This window comes from Prionailurus bengalensis, chromosome E2 (assembly GCF_016509475.1).
Source record: "Prionailurus bengalensis isolate Pbe53 chromosome E2, Fcat_Pben_1.1_paternal_pri, whole genome shotgun sequence".
NCBI lineage: Eukaryota > Metazoa > Chordata > Mammalia > Carnivora > Felidae > Prionailurus > Prionailurus bengalensis.
In genome coordinates, this window is record NC_057352.1 from 35,392,444 (window position 1) to 35,411,224 (window position 18,781).

The 18,781-nt window shown below is 42.9% G+C and overlaps 1 protein-coding gene across 5 annotated transcripts in view; it reads right to left on the minus strand.

The window, feature by feature from the left end:
* CSNK2A2 (casein kinase 2 alpha 2) overlaps positions 1–18,781 on the minus strand; it is a 38,962-nt gene that overhangs the window by 2,388 nt on the left and 17,793 nt on the right. For 3 of the 5 annotated variants that reach the window (XM_043599321.1, XM_043599323.1, XM_043599322.1), the window contains 7 exons: positions 13,774–13,833; positions 8,366–8,449; positions 7,459–7,569; positions 7,097–7,198; positions 6,476–6,576; positions 5,523–5,671; positions 3,767–3,860 (listed from right to left, as the gene is read on the minus strand). In XM_043599321.1, the coding sequence (XP_043455256.1) occupies positions 3,784–3,860; positions 5,523–5,671; positions 6,476–6,576; positions 7,097–7,198; positions 7,459–7,569; positions 8,366–8,449; positions 13,774–13,833 (684 nt within the window). In that variant the 3' untranslated portion in view covers positions 3,767–3,783. Of the gene's footprint in view, positions 1–3,004; positions 3,861–5,522; positions 5,672–6,475; positions 6,577–7,096; positions 7,199–7,458; positions 7,570–8,365; positions 8,450–13,773; positions 13,834–18,781 lie in introns of those variants that run through there. The other 2 variants (XM_043599320.1, XM_043599324.1) reach the window with 1 other exon arrangement.

The window sequence follows — 18,781 nt, forward strand, 5'->3', positions numbered from 1 at the left end:
TCCTGTGCACCCTGCTTTTGCTTTTAGAAGGGTTTCTATTTCAATGAACTTAACTCCAGCTTACCCCTATTATCTGCAGGAGGGAAGTTTGCTTTTTCCTGCGAGTGCCCATGCAGGAACACAGGTTTCTAAACAAATCGCTCAGTCTGAACTGGCATTAAGGGAAACTGCTAAGTGGGCTTAGAACCACTTCAATGCATATATAAAAATTCTTCCAATTGCTGCTTGTGTTCCCAAATAGTTTTGCTTCCATCCTCAACGCAGCACCTGGGAGAACCTAAGTCATTTCCCTGAGTAGGTGCGGACCGAGACCACGGCCGCCAGCTCTCTCGGGGACTCAGCAGCTGTCTGAGGGTGCCACCTTTCAGCGGCGCTGGAACCACTCCAGGGGGCAGTGCCCATCTCAGGGCGCATTCCACGTCATGAAGGTGGTACCCCTGACTCTCTGAAGAAGTCATGTTCCCTCCTCAAGACCTATCCCTTGACTGTTTTTCTTACTGGTTCCCTTTCCTTTAACCACCTTCTTGCTGAGCCCCTCAGGATTACAAGCTCTTCTGTCTCCTCCATCCAAGCAGTCTGAGTCCCTTCCTTCTCTGCAAGGGAACACACTAGCTTTGAGCCCTGTGAGCAGTGATGCGCTAGAGAACGTCTGTCAGGCCTGGTGCAGCAGCCGGTGTTTAGGTGCCTCCAAGAGCCACCACTGGCACTGCTCTAATTGGTGAGAAGACCCAAGAATGCTTGTCTGCACTGTCCACTTGGCTTTTCCCACCCAGTCACCTCCCACAGGGACAGGACAAGAGCAGGCAGCTGATATGATCCAGGGGAGAGTGAACAGCAAGCAAACTGCAGATGAAAATATCACTTGGTGTTCCATCAGTTCTGCTCTCGCCACGGGACTCGTCAGCTGAAGCAAAGCCTCGCACTTATGCTCACTTGCGGTCAATCAGACCAATCTGTATTTGGCATAGGAACTTTCTGTTCTCACCATACCAGGCCTATGTTGTCGAACACAGGCAGTACCTGAGATGATAGTGTAACACTACCCTGTTCCCCACATTTTTTGCTTTTCTTTAGGAAATAACTAAGTCCTTATCATAGGCACTTTTAACCTGTTATAAGGTAACAAAGCAAAAAAAATGCCTAATAAAAATTACTGAGATGAATTTAAGAAATAACATGCTGATCAAAAAGGATAGTGGGTGGGCAAATCTACCTTGGCTTAGTCTAAATAGAAGAACAGACTCACACACACACTCTCTCTCTCTCCCTGCCCCCTCTCTCCCCTTCCCTGCCCCCCACACCCTGAACTCTCCATGACCATCTCCTAACCCAGGTAAGCATTCTGAAATCTTGAAAGAGCTAGGTACATCGGGACACAGAATGGCTACGGAGATGGGAAAGAAGAGAAAAGGTCTGGACTGGACTCACTTCAGTTTGGGAAAGAACCACCTACAGTCAGCCAGCCAGCTAAGTGTCAAGACCAGACTCAGAAAGGGGCAGGCTTTTGAAACTCAGCGATGCTAAGGCATGAAGAGAAGTGAAGAGCATAGGTGGTGGAAAAGTAAAGCATACATGAAAAGGAAGAACGATTCCTGTGTCAGAGCCACAAGACAGGCAAGTTATTGTGTTTGCATCTACTAAATCATCAACGGAGAGAGGCCGGAGCACATCACCTGACTGTACTCCTCCAGATGCTTTCAATTGCCTCTGGGGAACCCAACGGAAAAAATGGAGTTGCTACTTCACCAAGACTCTCCAGTATGCTCTCCCTGCCTGGTCCAGACAGACAACTAAAAACAAAAAAAGTGGAAGGGGAGAGAATGGGTGACGAAAAGGGGAGAAGTAGGGGGGCAAAAAAGACACAGTGGCACATCTCCCTGATAATCACCAACAGTGCTGCCTAGAGGGGCACATCAGAAGGCTTCTGCTGCCTGATGTGCCAATACAGGTCCAGCTGAGAGCTCATGTCTTGGCTTTTCAGGCTGAACAAATGGACTCGTCAATATACAGAATGTGCAACACAGACAGGTAGTACCGGCATGAGAACCTTAACTGAATGCATTTCCTGGCTTTGGGGTCTTACTTTTAAGTTGTAATCCGTGAGCTCAACTCTAGTAAGAGTTTTATTTGCATTTCAAATCCCCACCGACCAAACAACAAAAACAGAATCTACATGTAGAAATAGGACCTGCTACCAATACCAATATGATTTTATTGGAATATGGAATGTAAACAGAGGTTTTCAAACAATCAATCTAACCTTATAAAAATGTATGGCATTATTAAATAGTTAATAAAGAAATCCTAAAGTATGATGTAGGTAAACACCTCCAGCTCTGGCCTAGCTGTCAAGTTCCCACAGCTGTGGCATGGCTCTGCAGCTGGGGTGAGGGGGGACTGCCTGCAAAGCATACGGGTGACAAGTCCCCAAAATGATATCAGCTCTACATTTTTTACTTTTTAAAGCAGAATCTAGCTTCCTTTGCTAACATGAAGGCTAGTGCCATGGGTCCCAAGCGTTGACACTTGCTCTATGTGCTCCAAATCCTCACCAAGCCCCTCGCATGATGCTCTGCTCATCCCTGGGAGTGGGCTGGCCCTGCACACAACCTGTCCCTGCAAGTGAGAAAGACTCAGCTTTGCCATCACATTCACGTGGTACCTCTCAGAGCTTAAAAACGCAGGTTACCCTGATTACAGAGGGAAACTGCTTCTCATGAGGATAAAACAAGGCAAAAAGGGGGGTTGGGGAGAATACATTTTTCTGACCCAACAGGTCTTTCCTAAATACATTCTAATAGGATGTTTCTCTCCCTCCCCAGCCTGCCTGAAGACTGACTTTCCAGCTTTCACTATGGTTGTGACCAAAAAGTCTCTTTCAGAGAGGTGTGTTAAAACAGGCACACGCACGCACGCACACACACACACACACGGATGTATGTGCTGGGAAATGGTGAAGCTTTCCTTACAAGGCTGCAAAAGGAAAAAAAAGGCTACACAGAAAAAACAGCAACAAGGTTTTATGGTTAGGCAAATCAACAAAGGTTACAGTGAGCTCCAAGTTATGCACTTTGCATCGAACTTTTGAGGAGACAGACGGCCCTGGACACAGCGTCACAAGGTTTAAAGTGATGCCTTCTGACAGCAAAGGGGACCCTTGTGAGAGTGACTGCAGTTTGCTCCCAAATGAATACACTTAGAAGAAAACTGCAGGGATGAGGTACATTTCCTAGAGAGCTCATGTCATAAAAAAATACATAAAACATGAATTTGTAAAAGAGCTTAAAAAAAAAATACTGTCACTGTTTTAATATCTCCTTTTCGTAAATGAGGCTGGTGTGTCAGTATAGACTGCTGACATTTTGCTAAAACTTGAGCCTGAATCTCACCAAAGGAAACCCAGACCACAGTGGAATAGATAGGAAGTCAGATATTCAGAGCTTGTTGACTGAACAGGTTAATTCAACAGCGGTCTCCTGTTAAATAAACGCAAATACACAACAACTCCGAGTCTCTCATCTCCCATGCATTCCAAAGGGAGTGTTCCCTCAGATCCTGAACTATGTGCATCGTCACACTGCCAGAATGGCGGCTCCCTGTAGTAACTAGTACTGGGGAATTTCTTTCTTTCTTTTTGACATTTAGGTCTTTACTCTTCTTTGCATTTAGAAGGAATGACTAGAACTTCTTTTTATCACATTGTAGTTTCCTTCAAGATTTGTGTTTGGTTGGTTGATTTTATTGGCAAGCATCAATGCCGCATTACCCGTCGCCTTCCAGACTTCACCGGGCTGCCGTGAGGCCACTGGAAAGCACAGCGTTGTCTGCACAAGGTTGGGACTGCTCCTTCACCACGGGGTCTGCAAGGAAACAGGACAGAAGTCAGCTGAATCAGGGCTGGTAGGTGTGGGAGACACCATCATGACAAAACCCCTTCCACGGTGACATAGACAGACTGACAGGGAAGACAGAGTCAGAAGGGCAATGGAAATCACAGAACTAGGGGCGCCTGGGTGGCTCAGATGGTTAAGCGTCTGACTCTTGGTTTCGGCTCAGGTCATGAGCTCAGTTTCGTGAGTCTGAGCCCCATATTGGGCTCAGCACTGACAGTGTGGAGCCTGCTTAGGATTCTCTCTCTCCCTCTCCCCGCACTAATAAACTTTTTTAAAAATTAAAAAATAAAAACAAATTACAGATCTAAGGTTATAGAAAAATCAGACATTGAAAAATGATCAGGGGAATTTGCTCTTAGAGTCAACTCCTAACACTTCCCTCAGAAGGCAAGTTCAATCTCTGAGGCCCATGGAAAACAAGAGGCCCAGACTCACTAACTTCCCACTGTTCAAAATTACTACTTATTTTCTTATGTGTTCTTTTCCTTGAATACTGTCATATCCAACCCCCAATTTCTTCAAATCATGTGTGCTAATGAGTACTTTGGAGCAAAGGGAGAATGAAAAGAGCCATTAGAAGGCCTATCAATTTTAAGCAACAGTCATTTGAAACATTTTTTTTTCTTACAAAAGATGTGTATTCAGAAAAGCAAATAAATCACGAATTACTTACTATAAAACACTGGAATTCTTAGTTCAATTTAACTCAAAGGGTAAAAACGGCTTCCTGTGCCAGAAATTGGAAAGAGGACATCTGAGTTGCACTTGTCTGAGGTCTAGAAGACCAAAGGGTAAAACCTTTCCAATTTCCTGTCTACTAATGCTTACAGGCCAAGAGGTTCAAGATTTATTTTCTTCAGGTAAGATTTGTTTAATCTTAGGGGGAGGAGGGGAGGAGGGAAGACAGCATACTGGCCAAGCAACAGACAGGCTGAAGGTTTTCTTCTCAATTCAGAGAGTGAACAGAGACGGGTCCTGTAACCTTCATCCCCAGTCTCCCCTGTGCCTGGACTAAATCATCTCATGTCGCCAACAATTAAGGGGAAAGTTTGTTGGAGACATCTTTATCGGTGGGGGGTGGGGAGGCCTGTATGCATGCAGACAATAAGCAACCACATGCACTGAATACATACACACACTTTGAAGTGAGACCTAAAAATTCTTTAATGCAGGTGAGATTTTAGTGCAGTCCTTCCATACCTGCTTTCCTTTCCTCAAATTCCTTTTGTTTATTTAACTCATTTCCTTCTTTGAAGATACACTACAGTCACCTTATCACTTTTAACTAACTACTTGGTTTTTGAAGGGAAGAATACCTTTGGTTAGGTTTCCATACAAATTTGAAAACAAATTTTAGATACTTGAAAACAAATTTTAGATACTTGTGATCTATAAGCTCAGGGCCACAGGGAACAGTCCCTCCCGGACTCGAGGGAGCTAAGGCAGTGAACAAGCAAACCCCTCTCAGAGCAACTGCAAAGTTGTCTCAACGGTCTAGAACTAATGAGGCCAAATTCTAAGGACGATTCAATACAAATACCTAGAATTCTCTTGACTGATCTCAAAGATGAAGAGAAGTATTTTTCCTTTAGTAAGTTATGCCCCTGAAAACAGTCCCTGGAGACTCACAGAAGTACGGGTGCTCCATGGCCTCTTTGGCAGTCAGTCTCTGCTGATGGTCGTATCGCAGAAGTTTGTCCAGAAGATCTAGGGCCTCGGGGCTGACGAGATGTCTGTTCTCACTATGGATAAAGTTTTCCCAGCGTTTCCGTGAATGTCTGAGAAAAAAGGGAAGCAATAGTATTCTGAGATTAAATTCAACAAGGATCCTGATGCATTAGGGCTAAAGCCAACAAAATCTTAGAATAATGCACTGATTCCAAGCTTGTGAAACCTCATTCTCGCTGGTACCTGTCCCACCCCCACACAGATACACTCGCAGCATCCTAAAATAAAAACTGTGCTCTATGACTGATAAATAAAATTAGCTCTAACTTCTACATATGATTTAGTTTGTGGCACCTTTCTAGATCACTTTTTATGCCTCAGGCTTTTAGTCAATTTTGGTGAGGCACAGAGGTGATGGGAGTTATTTTTGTTGTTCAGCAGAAATATTTAGAGAGCTAGCCTCAGAAACATAGAGGTTCCATAAACCACTGTTTGAATATTGTCAACACATTTACTTTTCAACACTACTGCACTGTACCTGAAAATATGCTTTCAAATTTGCTATCTTGTGGAAAATCCATTACACCGAACAAGAAAAACTGTAACAGTCTTACTCCTAGAAGAATCACAGCTTTCTAAAATAAGCACATGCTGTACCAGAAAGCTGGTTTCTGTAACAGGATTTTGTCTTCAATTTTTTACTGATTGACAGACTATCTCTTGGAGAAGTACAATAATCGAAAGACACATGTAAACACTGCCCAAATACTCTCAAAAAACAAGTTAAAAAAAAATACACACAGGAATAAAGAAGTGTATTTCAATTCTGCTAGGATTAGCCAGCGATTTCAGCCAACACTCCCACTTTTGAAATGGGGTAAAACCCTCTTTCTCTCTCCCTCTCTCTTACTTACTGTCCCAGGATATCGTTGAAGTGCGGATCTAGGTCTATGTGATACTTCTTCAGATAGCCATACAGCTCATCTGTACCCAGAACCTTGGCAATGCGAACAAGCTGAAACACAAAACAAACTGACCAAATCACTGAGCACAGGGCTCACTGCAAGCCTGTGAGGTGCTATCCCAAGGAATTAGGGGGACTTCCACATCACTCTACCTCCAGACACCAGATACAGACTGGAGCCGGGGGCTGACAGCGGCAGACACAAGGACACGATGTTCACAGAAAGCAAATTTCCAAACTGCCTTTAAAATGGTAACAACTTATGACAATAATCTAGAAGCTGACGATTACAAGAGGCATCACCTAAGGACTAGAATCTAGTTTTATTTAGACAAGGAGTGCGTGACTTCACAGACTCACTCTGGAAGTGGGGCATAATATCGCTTTATCTGTTATGTTTGGGGACCTGGTAACCACAGACAAAATTTCATGAAATTCTTTACCCTGAAGGAAAACTTATGTGCAGACACTCAACGATATTTAGTGGCTCAAGGGTATCACCCCTGTCAAAGTACTCCATTTTCTCGGCTTCTGCCCCTACACAGGGAGGGGCTAGTTAGTGTTTGCTCACCTGGTCGTAGTTGTCCTGTCCATGGAAGAAGGGCTCCTTTCGAAAGATCATGCTTGCTAACATACAGCCCAAACTCCACATGTCCAAGCTGTAATCATACATCTGAGGAAAATAAGGTTGGCCTGTCAGGGAAGGGTGTTACAAATGCATTTTTCAGATCTGAATTTCTAGTCTTCAGGGTGACCTTTGCACATATTTTACAATTCGAAGCAAAAAAAAAAAAAAAAGTCATTGAGAAAAATTTGAAATTATCACTTTGGGTGGGGTTTTCAATATATCCAAACTGCTAAATAAACAGCAAACGGGGAGAAGCACTAAGGCAATACACCCCGAATGCACAGGTGCTTGGCTAACAGTTTTACCTGATAGTCCACGAGAAGCTCCGGGCCCTTGAAGTACCTCGAGGCTACACGGACATTGTACTCCTGAGCAGGGTGGTAGAACTCTGCCAGGCCCCAGTCTATCAGTCGCAGCTACAAACATGACAGAAATCAAACATGTAAAGCATGTAGTTCTAGACTCCTGTGCCTTGGAACCAGGCCCCATCACACTGGCTAACAATTACGTGGGCCACACAAAAAATGTCAGCAAGCGCACTGGCAAAAATTACACTTTCAGCAACTGTGGAAGAGGTCATTTCTAGAGCAGAGCACTCAAAATCCTATTTGCTTTTTCTTTTTGAAAATTTAAATTATCCTGGGCTTCTCATTCTCTTTAGATCAATAAAACTTAAGCTTTTCTTTCTGTCTCCATAGCACTTCCATGTATAACACATTCCCCTATCATTAATAGCTTCCATTATAAGTTCTAGCCACAACGGAAAGGGTTGGGGACATACAACCCCAGTCCAGGATCAAAGCACTGCTCCAGCTTCTCATTAATCTAAGTAACTGATTCATTTACTCATCTATCAGGGACAACCAGAACTGAATATCAAAATAAGGAGGGACCCAAGTGTACTTTTGAGGCCAGGCATATTGGTCTGAGGGTCATTAAATGAAGTAGAAACCATCAGCTGTAGTTTCTTTGCAGGGTCCTCCAGAAAACCATGACCAAAATAAACAAGGGACTATAGTTAGGTTCAGCTGTCTACTTTCCTTGTGTACTATACTTATGCAAAGTAGAAAGCAACCCTGGAGACTAAGAAGTAACAGAAGCCCGCCAAAGAAAACAGCATGGGTCTCCAGTACCACCTCAGTACTGGCCAGCATTTTGGTCGGCGGTAAGCCTTCCAAGGAAAGACTTGTTGCTGCCTGGCTGCAACGGTACCTTTTTCTGTTGATGATCTATCATGACGTTGTGAGGTTTCACATCCCTGTGCATGATTCCCTTGCTGTGGCAGTAATCCAGAGCCTATTAGATAAGAAAGCACAGAGAAAAATAAGCAAACCGTCTACCAATTCCCAATGCAAGCATATTCTTATTTGTGATAGCTTGACTTGAGTATCTCCTAAAGTGCAGCTTACTGTCTGTAACAGATGAGAATAAACACGCTCAGAAGATATCCCTTGCTCTCTGCCCACTATGCTGGCAGCTGGTGGAAAGGGGGCTATGTTAAAAAGGAGACAGAGACACTTTGGACACTCCTCCTGCTTGTAGTTGGTAACACTTTACCAGCCACCTAGACTCAGAAATCATACATCAGCCTGTTAGTCTAATTCAATGGGTTTAAAAACAGATCTGGGAAACCCACTAGAGTCACTTCTCATAGGGGGTTCAAATGCCACGCCAAGAGTCCCTGTGGACACGAAGAATGGTATCTAAACGTATTGTTCAACATGGCTTATGTTTTAGACAAGTGCCCCATGTGGATTTTTGAGATTAACAAGTATTCTAGTATTAGTATTTTCCTTCAAAAATAATCCCCGAGGGGTGCCTGGGTGGCTCAGTCGGTTAAGCGTTGACTTCTGCTCAGGTCATGATCTTAAGGTTTGTGGGTTTAAGCCCCGTGTCGGGCTCTGTGCTAACAGCTCAGAGCCTGGAGCCTGTTTCAAATTATGTCTCCTTCTCTCTCTGCCCCTCCCCCACTTGTTCGCTAGCTCTCTCTCTCTCTCTCTCTCTCAAAAATAAACATTAAAAAAATAATTTAAAAACAATCCCTGAGGGGCGCCTGGGTGGCGCAGTCGGTTAAGCGTCCGACTTCAGCCAGGTCACGATCTTGCGGTCCGTGAGTTCGAGCCCCGCGTCGGGCTCTGGGCTGATGGCTCAGAGCCTGGAGCCTGTTTCCGATTCTGTGTCTCCCTCTCTCTCTGCCCCTCGCCCGTTCATGCTCTGTCTCTCTCTGTCCCCAAAATAAATAAACGTTGAAAAAAAAAATTAAAAAAAAAAAAAAACAAAAAAAACAATCCCTGAGCCAGCTGGCCTTTAAGAATTATATTCTGGGGGCGCCTGGGTGGCTCAGTCGGCTAAGTGTCCAACTTCGACTCAGATGATGATCTCATGGTTCATGAGTTCGAGCCCTGCATTGGGCTCTGTGCTGACTGCTCGGAGCCTGGAGCCTGCTTTGGATTCTGTCTGCTCTCCCCCACTCATGCTCTGTCTCATTCTCTCTCTCAAAAATAAATAATAAGCATTTTAAAAATTAAAAAAAAAAACATTACATTTTTACTCTAAGGAAGGATATTACTACATTATATTTCTACTCTAAGGGAGGATATTGCTTCCTAAAAGATGAATGATATGCAGGTAAGATTTTTAACTGTACGATACTTTTTTTTTTTTTTTTTAGCACATTTATAGAGTTGTACAACTATCACCATAATCCAGTCTTTACCATCTTCCCAAGAATTTCCCTTTAGCTTGCCTGTGATCAATCTCATTTCCCATTTGCCCCCTACCTCAGCCTTAACCACAAACCTGCTGTTACTATGGATTTGTCTTTTCTGGACGTTCATTAAGTGAAAAATACAATATACAGCACTTTGTCTATCTTCTTTCGCTCAGCAGGTTGCTGAGATTCATCCGTTACTTTCTTCTTGCTGAGTAGTACTCCACTGTGCAGACGCACTAGTCGATGGACATCAGAGCTATTTCCAGTTGTTAGCTATTATGAACATTCATGCACAGGTCTTTGAGAGGGCATAGGCTTTCATTTCTTTTATGCAGATTCCTAGGGGTGGATGTGCTGTGCTGTATGTTAGTTTACATCAGACTTTTCAAGAATGTCCTAAATGTCTTCCAAAATGCCTGCTCCATTCTACATTCCCATCAATAACGTATGAAGGCTTCTTTCTCCACATCCTCGCCAATGCTGGTCATTGGTTCATCTTTGTAATTACGACCATTCTGACAGGTTTGAAGTGGGATCTCATTGTGGATTTGAATTGTATTTTCTTAATGAGTCATCAAAGTTGAACATTTCAGGTGTTACTGGTCATCCTCTATTTTCTTCAGACCAATGTTGATTCAAATCTTTTGCCCGTTTTTTCTTCAGGCAGTTTGTCTTTGGTGTTCAAGAAAGCAAAAATTTGCTCTAAATCTCCTTTTCTAACATAGTATCTATTTTCATAAATTTCAAATTGGGCACTTTGGCTGGTCTCAAAAAGCACTGCAGCCCACTCAAATGTTATTCCCTGGGTAACAATACTTGCAGCCATCCATCATCTTGTGGTACCTACTATGTGCTCGGCACTGAGTGCTCTTGGTAGAGTTTTCCTCGGGACAAAATTAGGGTTTCTCAACCTCAGCACCACTGACGTGTTGGACCGGGGAATTCCCGGTTGTGGGGAGCAGTCCTGTGCAGGGCAGGATGTTTACGAGGCTCCCTGGCCTCTTCCGACCAGATGCCAGTAGCACTCCTCCAAACTGTGACAACCAAAAGTGGTTCCACATATCGCCAAATTGACTTGGTTGAGAACCACTGGACTAGGCATTTTTACATAGGAGAGAATGCGTAAGTCCGAAAATGATCCCTAGGATTGGTATTCTGGGAACAAGCAAATCTTGCTTTCCCCAGACACAGGGTATGATGTTTCTTATATATAGGTTTAAAACAGGCAAAACTAAACTTGGTGGTAGAGGAGGGGATCCTGAAGAGAAGGGACACATGAGACCTTTTGGTGTACTCATAATATTCTTGACCAGCCCTGTCCAACAGAACTTTCTGCAATGACAGAAATATTCTAAATATCTGCACTGTCCAATATGGCAGCTACTAGCCACATGAGGCTACTGAATAAACAAACTGTGGCTACTGTGATTAAGCAAAGGAACTTTAAATTGAAATTAAAACTTAAGTAGCTACCTGTGGGCAACAGCTACTATAATGGACAGCATAGTACCACATATATCTGGGTGAAGGTTTTACTTACGTGAAATCCAAAAACCTGCACACTTAAGAATTGTTCATTTATGGAGCTTCTACTTCAATTTAATTTTTTTCTTTCTTTGGTTCACAAAAACAGTTGTAGCAAGATTCCACAGTGGCTTTGCGGCAATGTTTTCTGAAACCAGGGCTCCTGAGGACAGACCTCCCTGGATCCGAATCAGGAGACGAGACAGTGTACCCAGCAACGACTCAATAGCCCTCAGCCTCAGTTTCTTCTACATTTTTGGGAGAAGCTACATATTTCCCCTACCCTATCCCCATTTTTCTTTTTTTCACCCGAAGAGAAAATTCAGCAAGTGTTGATTCTGTTATTTTGCCTGGTCTTCACCCAAAAGAATGAACTAATTAGGATCATAATACCTGGGATGTGAGAAATATCTGAGGAAAGCAAAAGTTGAACAAGTACAGTAAAAGAATTCTTTTGCCAACTTCACTGGTCAGACTCCCTGTGGAGTTACTGACATGCTTTTAGATTCCTTGGGGAAGTTATTTCAGTTTAGAATCTGATATTATATGACCATTAAGCATGAAAGACATTTTTCAAGCTTCATCTGGGGTTGTGTGCCACATTAACAGAAAGCAAGCCCTTACTGCCTAGCTGCTAGGGACATCAGACACAGAGAACCACCTGAATGACCAGCCTGCAAAGACCTGTGCCACTGGGATGTCTTCACCCGATCTAAGGACAACTGTGCTGGGTTATAAATCTTCACCTTTGGTGTGCACTAAGTGAAAACCACAAAAATCTTAACCCCTTACTTAAAAAAAATAACCAAGTGACAGCTTTGGATTATAGCTCTCATAGGGTGAATGCATGGGGTTCTCTGGAAAGGGCCTCCAGGAAAGGAGCTAAGCCTGAGAGCTCACAAGACCACAACACTGCAAACCTCTTCCCACCAAGGCCTTCGTTCTGGTCTGGAGAGGACATGGAGAGAGGTGTGATAAACCCAGCTCTACCCTCCCATGTTTCTGATCTTACTGATAAAAGAAAGACCCATCAGTTGTAAGAGTGATCCACCTAAATCCACCACCTTGGTACCAATGACAAGTGGTTTGTGCAAGTGCTTATAAGAAAACACATTCACTTCCCACAGCCAGTTCTTCAAAGTCCCACTTCCTAAAGCCTCGCCTTAATTTGGGATTTTGTTCAAGCAACTGTTCGCAATCCCATCAAAACTCAATCTTGGCAATTTTCTTCAATAATGCCAGTAACTCAGTCATCTCTACTCTTTCAGAGGTCTTGAATTGAGACCCACAACCCCCATAAGACTTTAGGTAATACTGTATATGTATACAGGCATTTTGGAGAGGTTTTATATGTTTTCCTAGTGATCCATGACCCCAAACAACTTAGGAACAATTCTTCTATCCCATTTTACAAAGCTTTTTAGAATTCTTTACCTAAGTGTTTACCTAGACTAAAAAAACTAAAACAAACAAGCAAACCAAAAAAACATTCCTCCATCAACCATTAGTGTTTCAGAATTTCCATCTTGGGATTACTAAGTCTCCTAGAAAGACGGACCATCCATCACCTCTTCTTGCGCGTCAAGGTTAGTCAGGGCCAAAGAGTAGGTTGGGAAGGGGATTATGAGAGATGGCAAGATAAAGAAGGCCGAAAATGCCTACCATCCCAGTACGCATTCCCTCCACACTGTGACTTCAATGCTCTTCCCATCAAATAGTCTACCTCTCCACCCTTTGAATGCGGGCCTGGCCCATGACTTGCTTTGGCCAACAGGGCATTTAGTAGACATTTATACAAGCAGAAGCCTGAGAAGTGCTTACACATCAAACTTTGCCCTCTCATGCTATTAAGAAGCCAGATACCACCATGGGAAGAAGCACCCTAGACTAAACCCCTGGAGGACAAGCCTTGAGGTATTCCAGCTGCCATCCCAGATATGTGAACGAGGCCATCCTGGACCAATGTGCTCTAGTCAAGGTGACCCAGACCAAAAGACTCACCCAGCTAACCCACAGATTTTTTAAAAAAAATCATTAAGTTTGGGGTGATTTGTTATACAGTGAAAACCAATAGTATTAATTAAGCAGCAAAAAGAAAACCCAAGGGCCAATAAAAGCTATGAAGGAGGTTCTGATTTCTGGTATAATGTCCCTAGTATCTCTTGACTTGGCCATCTTTCTCAGTTCCACTGAGAAAGTTTCTATGTAAAGATCCTGCAACAGAGATCTCAGTGTAAGTTAAAAAACAACAACAAGAAAACTCCCACTTCACTAAATTCTCTAAGTATCAAGAAAGAGTCTGAGATCTCTTTGTCCCCCCAAGAACTTCTCTTTTAACGAATACACCTGAAAAAATCCACTGCTTATTATGAATGTCACTTACCTTAAGCAGCTCATACATATAAAACCGGATATCAAAGTCTGTCAGGATCTGGTATAGTTGCTGAAACAGATTTCAGAAAACAGAAAGTTAATTTAGTCTCATCATATCTTGTCATCCCAAACATTGGTCACCATTCTCTATAAACTTAGTACTTAAGTCCCTAAAGAATCCCAGGAATTTTTACCATCTGATCTGGAACAAATGGGGACAAAGACCAAAGATGAGGGTCTAATACTTCAGTCTCTTGTTAAGGGGAAGAAAAAAAAAAAGAATTCCAAGGGAAACATTCAAGCCAACATGGATCTTTTAAAAACTTGTTTAATGCTCCAGGATTTCAACACCCACAATTACATTATTACGGAAACGAAGTCCAAGTTGTCCAACTGTCCTCATATTCTTACTACAAGCACAGCATAGCAGTACAGTGTGCTGTAGAGAACTAAGTGGAGAGCAGGACTTGAAGAATTTCATCAGCCCATGTGGCAAGTGGCCACATCTCATGAGTGTATCTGCTCACAGAAACAGGAGGAAAGTGACTGCGATAGCCCTTGGAGATGGTAAGAGGCTTAGGAAAGGAGCAGGGGAGTGAGATGCTGGAGGAAAAAAAAGAAGAGTGACAGGAAGTGAAAATGACTCCAGGCAAAAAGGACACATGAAAGAGTTCTCATTACCAATAATCCAAAGGAACACCCACTCTGAGTTTTTTCAAAATTTCAATTTCTAGGAGACAGAGTAGCATTTATACATCCAGGTTCATTAGAGTCATCACAGAACCTCATCAGAAACTATACTATTATTTTTGGTAATCAATTCCAAGCAGAGCTCTTTCCCCATCAGTCCAAAGCAGCACTGTCTATAAAACTAGTCAGTGCACCTTTATTAAACTTATTTTGTTTCTTTATTGGAAGACTCAGGCAATGGAGGGAAACTCTCTAACGAGCAGTGACCAGCCTATATAATGTGTCTGAGGAAGAGGGGAAAGCCAAACTACACATCCTTATTTGTTTGCATTCATACGAATGATATGAAGACCTTAATAAAACATGGTTTCACATGTATGCATGTGGGGGATGGACTGCTGGGGCTCAGGGAAATAAGACTTTTAATCACATACCATTTTATAATTTTAGATCCACGTAAATATAACCCCTGTTCAAAAAGATTAAGAAAAACAATCTGCCAAGAATCAAATTTAACATCTAAGAACACCAGGACTTGTTTTTCCCTGTTAATAAGTGAGAGTAATTCTCCCCCCCAGCTTGGCAAGAATATCTGACTTCATCAGTCTCCGGGAGCAGCTGGCTCAGCGCAGCACAGGGAATGAGGACACATGGACCGGGACACCCGCGGCGCTGGGAGCTGCTCCGCTACTGGAAACTAACCTGGGGTGGGAAGGAAAGCATCCGGGCACGTGGCACCAACACGCCACCACTTCTGCTCAGGAGCTAAACACCCAAGCGTTCTGTTGTCCCCCAGCTCCACACGGCAGGGAAGACTTTGCAGACAGCGTCCCAGCACCAGTATGGATGGACACAGGCTAAAGATACTATCTCTTTGGGTGTCAAATCAGCTTCTCCTTGGGAGGAGCTCTCCCAGCTCTCCTCTGGGAGATCCCTCCCAGAGACGCACCAAATTGAACCTCATGTCATTAAATAGACTGTGACAGTGAAGCGAGCATTTTCTAACCCTCAGAGGGGGCTGGAATATTTTATTTCCATAAAACAAATACTGGCTATTTTATCATTTGGATTTTTGTCTGTGGAAGGCATTCCTCTTGTATCACGTGGTATCTATACCAAGCATCTGTGCAAATGGTATAAGGCATAATAATAATAAATGTCCTTGGACCGCCAACATAGTGCTTCTAGCTACTCCAACCAATATCAATTTTATGTAATATAAAAAACACTAGATGAATGAATGTATTAGGCCTAATACATTACAGAGTCCTGAATGACAGGCCGACATTTACTCTCATTTCTCAGGAGCTTAGGATAGGAGGAGACCCAACTACATGTTACATTTTACCACCTGGGCCTAAAATTTAGGACTCAGTAGGGTCCACAGTCTGGCTCTGACCAACTTTCACAGCTCTGTCTCCATTTCAGACCAAATAAACCCCGGTTGCTTCCTCCATTCTTCCTTCTCCAGTGTCCCCACCTCCTCCCAAATCTCTAACATCCCACCCCTCTCCCTCGGCCTATAAGTAAGCCCATCCCATCTACTCTCTACAAAGCTAACAGTGGTTCCTTCCTTCTCTGAACCCATGCTACTTAATGTCCGCTGGGGTGTTCAGAGGACAGTGACAGCAGCAGCGTCCCCGGAGTTGATGCTCCCTACTCAGATACTAGCAGTGACCTAAGGTTCTCTAACCTGGCTGTGAGCACCAAGAGGCTGCTCCCCTCTGCCCACCCCTCAAGTCTCATGCCAGCGCCCTCACATATCAAGTGCATACATTGGTAGGGAAAAACGGGTTCTGGGGCCGGTGGTAGTCACCAACTTGGTGACTCAACTTCTTTGCTCTCCCTCCTGCAAATATGCAAGAAGCCACTGTACAACCTGGTCCACAGTCTAAGCGCTAAGATAACCGAACAGTGGAATAGCATACCCTGTATACACCCCACCCCATGAATGGTGGTTCTCAGCTTGTACCCAGAAGGCAGTTGATGAACATTTGTCTTCGATGATGTTCACCGGTGGAACAAAATTAAAATGGTTTTCCAGGAAATACAAGTCCGAAGAGTCTATGACAAGTTATAAAGGGAAAGTTCACATGAGCCACACTTTTCCTCCATTCTTCTTACCCAGCTGTGTCCAATGGCAAATTGTCAGCAGGAAGTTAGCTTTGCTTTTATTTTTATAAAATAAGTGACTTATCAAAAACAAAGCAGGCCTATGCTTCTCAGAAGATTACAAAGATGCTGAGGAAGACTATTCACCAATCCTACATTGGTTCCAAAGCTTCAAACACAGGCATTTTCTTAGAAATCAGGGCTATCTGAGGACTACCCAAAGGGCTAAAGGTGGAAATTTCCTAGGACTTTTCATTAACCTGCGAAGGTCTGAGGAGGACAATGGAAAAAAAAAAAAAGTCAATTTGATTAACAGACTCCAAATCTCCTTGGGTTTAGAACAACCGCCCAGAAAGGAATGGCCACGTGGGCCTCACTTTTGCTATATACCCATAGGTCCTTGGACTGCGGGTATAGCTCAGGTGCATCATGACCAGGTTCCCCATCCCCAGTGACTGTCATTTAGGATGACTACCCACTTTAGGAAGGTTCCTAGTCACAGGTGGGAATCAGCAACACAGCAAACTCACGCTGCACACGCAGCTGGCAGATTCCCTCACATACACACCTCACTTGGTCTGTATCCAGAAATCCCAGGGGGCCCCATGTAGGGAGAAGAAAAAGCAGGGGGAGTGGGACATAAAGTGAAAGGTGCCTAATGCAGTTGTCACCTGTTTTGGCATCAATGTGTAACCCCAAGATCCAGAATAAAAACCAAGGTTAATATTTTCAGAAATTTAAGGAAGCAGGACAAATCATTGATCAAGCAAATCAAAGTTATGACTAATGACCTGAAAATGTCTTATAAAGAAGATCTCTGTATCAAACTCTAACAGCATTAACAAGGCCTCAAGATATCAGCTAGTGAAGGCCCATCTCTATGGGAGTGACTTAGAAATTCTCTACGGAGCAAAATGGGTCTGCTTCCTTTTCAAATGCAGTCTATTAACCAAAAAGAATGAAATCTTGCCATTTGCAACTACGTGGATGGAACTAGAGGGTATTATGGTAAGCGAAATTAGTCAGAGAAAGAAAAATATGACTTCACTCATATGAGGACTTTAAGAGGGAGGGGGCCAAAACATAAGAGACTCTTAAATATGGAGAACAAACAGAGGGTTACTGGAAGGATTGTGGGAGGGGGATGGGCTAAATGGGTAAGGGGCATTAAGGAATCTACCCCGGAAATCATTGTTGCAATGCTAATTAACTTGGATGTAAATTAAAAAAAAAAAAAAAATGCAGCCTATTCAGGGGGCCTTATCAGTCTTTAAAATGTCCAAATGATAGATTTTGCTTAAAATGCATACTTGTTTTTTTAAAGTTTATTTTTATTCTATTTTGAGAGAGCGCCAATAGGGGAAGGGCAGAGAGAGAGAAAGAGACAGATTCCCAAGGAGGCTCTGTGCTGAGTGCAGAGCCTGATGTGGGGCTCGAAATCATGAACCATGAGATCATGACCTGGGCTGAAATCAAGAATCAGACGCTTAATCAACTGAGCCACCCAGGTGCCCTTTTATTCGTTTTTATTTATACTCTTCCAAAGGCATAGAAAGATGAAAAGCAGGTCTCAACAGAAACTTTTTCTTATACAAACGGTACTTTAACTTTCTGGAGAAAATGGTGAGTTTGGGAGTGTTCTGTAACTGTTCATTCCACTTTTAGAAACTGGCCTTTCCTATTCCTTTGTTTGGAAATTCTTTTTCTTAAGTGTCACTATGTATCTTTTATTATCACTTTGACACATATGAAGCATAACTGAGGATTTCAAGGAGAAATCAACCAAACCAGCTCTTTCATAAAACGAAGTATCAAGGGGAAAATGAGTAAGACGATAGAAGATCTGAACTAAATTAACAAACTTGATATAAAAAAAATGGCCATGTACTAAAGTCACAAAGGAATCATCAACAAATTCCAAAAACCGACATTATGTAGGTCATGTTCCTCTGGACCTAAAGATAGCCAAATTATAAATCAACAATAACAGAATAATTTTTTTGAAAAAAACAAGTGGTTCCTCCATCATCTTATTCACAAACATACAGCTATGAAGGACATTCTTAGGATAATTAATTACTGGGAAACTTCTCAATAGGGACTCTGTACTGTGTGTTAGGTGGCATTATTGCATAGATATTAAATTTCTTAACTGTACTAACAGTACTGTCATGCAGGAAAAAGGTCCTGCCTAGTTCCAGTGCTAGCATATCTAG